A 2,500-nucleotide genomic window follows, 5' to 3' on the forward strand; every position below is an offset into this window, starting at 1 on the left:
AGGAAATTTATGAATGGGGATGAGTGCTATTGTAGTTATGAATGAACAAGAGGCGATGGTAAGGCTTGGTGGAGGACATTTATGAATGGGGATGAGTGCTATTGTAGTTATGAATGACCGAGAGTCGATGGTGAGCCTTGGTAGAGGAAATTTATGAATGGAGATGAGTACTATTGTAGTTGTGAATGAACAAGAGGCGATGGTAAGGCTCGGTGGAGGAAATTTATGAATGGGAATGAGTACTACTGTAGTTATGAATGACCGAGAGTCGATGGTGAGGCTAATATGAGTGCGGATAGGTACTGCTATCGTTATGAATGACCAAGATTCGAAGTTAAGGCTTTTTTGAATGAAGACGAGTTATAGTGTCATTGTGAATGACCGAGGGGCGATCATCATGAGACTTAGTGTAAGAACTGTATGAATTAGGATGAGTGCTATTAACGTTATGAATGACCGAGAAACGATAGTAAGGCTTGATGTTGAAAATGTATGAGTGAGAATGATTGTGATTGTCATTATGAATGATAATTTATGAGACAAAAGCTACAATTGATGCGTTGCGATTAAATCTTTATGTCATTTACAATATCAGGATAACTTTTAATACCATTAAGTCTCATACCTTGTGAAGTTGTCGATTCTCAAGGATTTTTTTTTTTTGATAAGATAGAGCTTGGGGCTAGGGTGGGGTGGGGGGGTATAGGAGAGGGAGGGAGCGGTGGCATTGCGAGTTTCACATTAATTAAGCAATGGTGTTAGTAAATGTAATGGTAATAACGATATTAATGATTAGACTGGTGATGCTGTTATAGATGATTATAATGATGATAACAACATTAATGAACCTACTGATGGTGATGACATCCATAATATCCTCCCCTCCCTCCCTTCCCCCTCCCCCTCTCCCTTCCCTTCACACACCCGTTCTTCCTTCCCCTTCCCCCCTTCCCTCTCCCCCTTCCCCTCCTCCTCTTTCACAGATGGGTCCGTTTCTTAACAACATTCACCCGATCCTTCAGCGTCAATTGGTAAACTACACCATCTACATCGTTGAACAAATACGTAAGTCTTTTTGTTTATTTTTCTATTTATGAATGGGCGTTGTTGTGCGGATTATGTGCGGGGGCGGGTGTTGGCGTGTTTTTTTGTCTTTTTTTTTTAGTGTGTGCGATTGTTTTGTTTGTTTGTCTGTGTGTGTTTGTGCGTGTGTTTGTGTATGTGTTTGTATGTTTAATTGTGTGCGTGCGTGTACGTGTGTCTCTACGGGTGAGTGTATGTCTGTTCATATCCATGTATGTACCTAAGCCTATTCTGAAAGCGTGAGGAAACCAGCATTCCCCACCACTGCCTTACCTACCCTCTCTCTCTCTCTCCCCTCGCCCCCCCCCCACTTCCTCCTGCAGCGGGGAAACGTTTCAACAAGGCTAAGGTGTTCAACGTCGGCTTTGCACTCGCCCTCAAGTACGGGCCCCACGACTGCTACGCCTTCCAGGACATCGACTGCTTGTCCGAGGACGACCGAAACTTCTACTATTGCGCCGACCAGCCGCGCCACATTGGGTCCTCAGTCTCCAGGTTTAATTATACGTGAGTCTTTTTTTTTTACATCCATCTTCTGCTCCTTTGATTTTTTTCTTTGGTATTTTAGTGGTTCTGACGAATCAATGATGTTCTTACTTGTTACGTTTTCTCTCATCTTCCCTCAATTCCTTCCACCCATCCATCCACCCTCCCTTCATCCCCCCCTCCCTCCATCCATCCACCCGTCCACTTTACCCCCTTCCCCCTTTTCACCCTCTCCTTTGTACTTCCTTTCATCATCCTATTTCCTTTCAATCCTCTCCCTTCTTTCTTGCATACTTCCTTTCCACCATCCCCCCCTCCTTCCCCACCTCCCTTCCCCCCCCCCCTCCTTCCATCATCCACACATTCAATCTCTCTCTCTACCTATTCTACTCTAATACCTATTCCCCACTCCTCCACCCTCACCCCCTAACCCACCCTCTCCCCCCTCACCCCCTAACCCACCCACCCTCTCCCCCCTAACCCACCCACCCTCTCCCCCTCACCCCCTAACCCACCCACCCTTTCCCACCTCACCCCTAACCCACCCACCTACCTCCACCCACTCCCCTAACCCACCTACCCCCACCCCCCTCACCCCCTAACCCACCTACCCACTCCCCCAACCCACCTACCCTCACCCTCTAACCCACTAACCCACTCCCTCCCTTCCCAGCGTCTTCGCCCAGCACATCGGCTGCTCGTGCCTCATGACGGAGTGGCAGGTTCGTAAGGTGAACGGCTGGAGCAACCGGTACTACGGCTGGGGAGCAGAGGACGACGACATGTACCGGCGTATAAGGGCCGAGGGGATGGAGCTCTGGCGTTTCCCGAAACACTCGGCGACTTTTACCACGCTGGAACACCCTCAGGCTGCTGAGAACCCGGATAGGTAGGTGTTGTGTGCGTCTGTGTGTATGTGCGTGTGTGTGTG

The 2,500-nt window shown here is 48.2% G+C and overlaps 1 protein-coding gene across 1 annotated transcript in view; it reads left to right on the forward strand.

Annotated features, from left to right (window-relative positions):
• Positions 1-983: 983 nt before the first annotated feature.
• The window catches only part of LOC122263470 (beta-1,4-N-acetylgalactosaminyltransferase bre-4), a 2,594-nt gene continuing 1,077 nt past the window's right edge, over positions 984-2,500 (forward strand). Inside the window, exons 1-3 of the mRNA XM_086535728.1 lie at positions 984-1,065; positions 1,407-1,590; positions 2,243-2,458. Coding sequence (XP_086391854.1) covers positions 984-1,065; positions 1,407-1,590; positions 2,243-2,458 — 482 coding nt within the window. The remainder of the gene's footprint in view (positions 1,066-1,406; positions 1,591-2,242; positions 2,459-2,500) is intronic.

The sequence above is a fragment of the Penaeus japonicus genome, unplaced genomic scaffold, assembly GCF_977035675.1.
Source record: "Penaeus japonicus unplaced genomic scaffold, GWHDUDI00000001_assembly GWHDUDI00002373, whole genome shotgun sequence".
In the NCBI taxonomy this organism is placed as follows: Eukaryota; Metazoa; Arthropoda; class Malacostraca; order Decapoda; family Penaeidae; genus Penaeus; species Penaeus japonicus.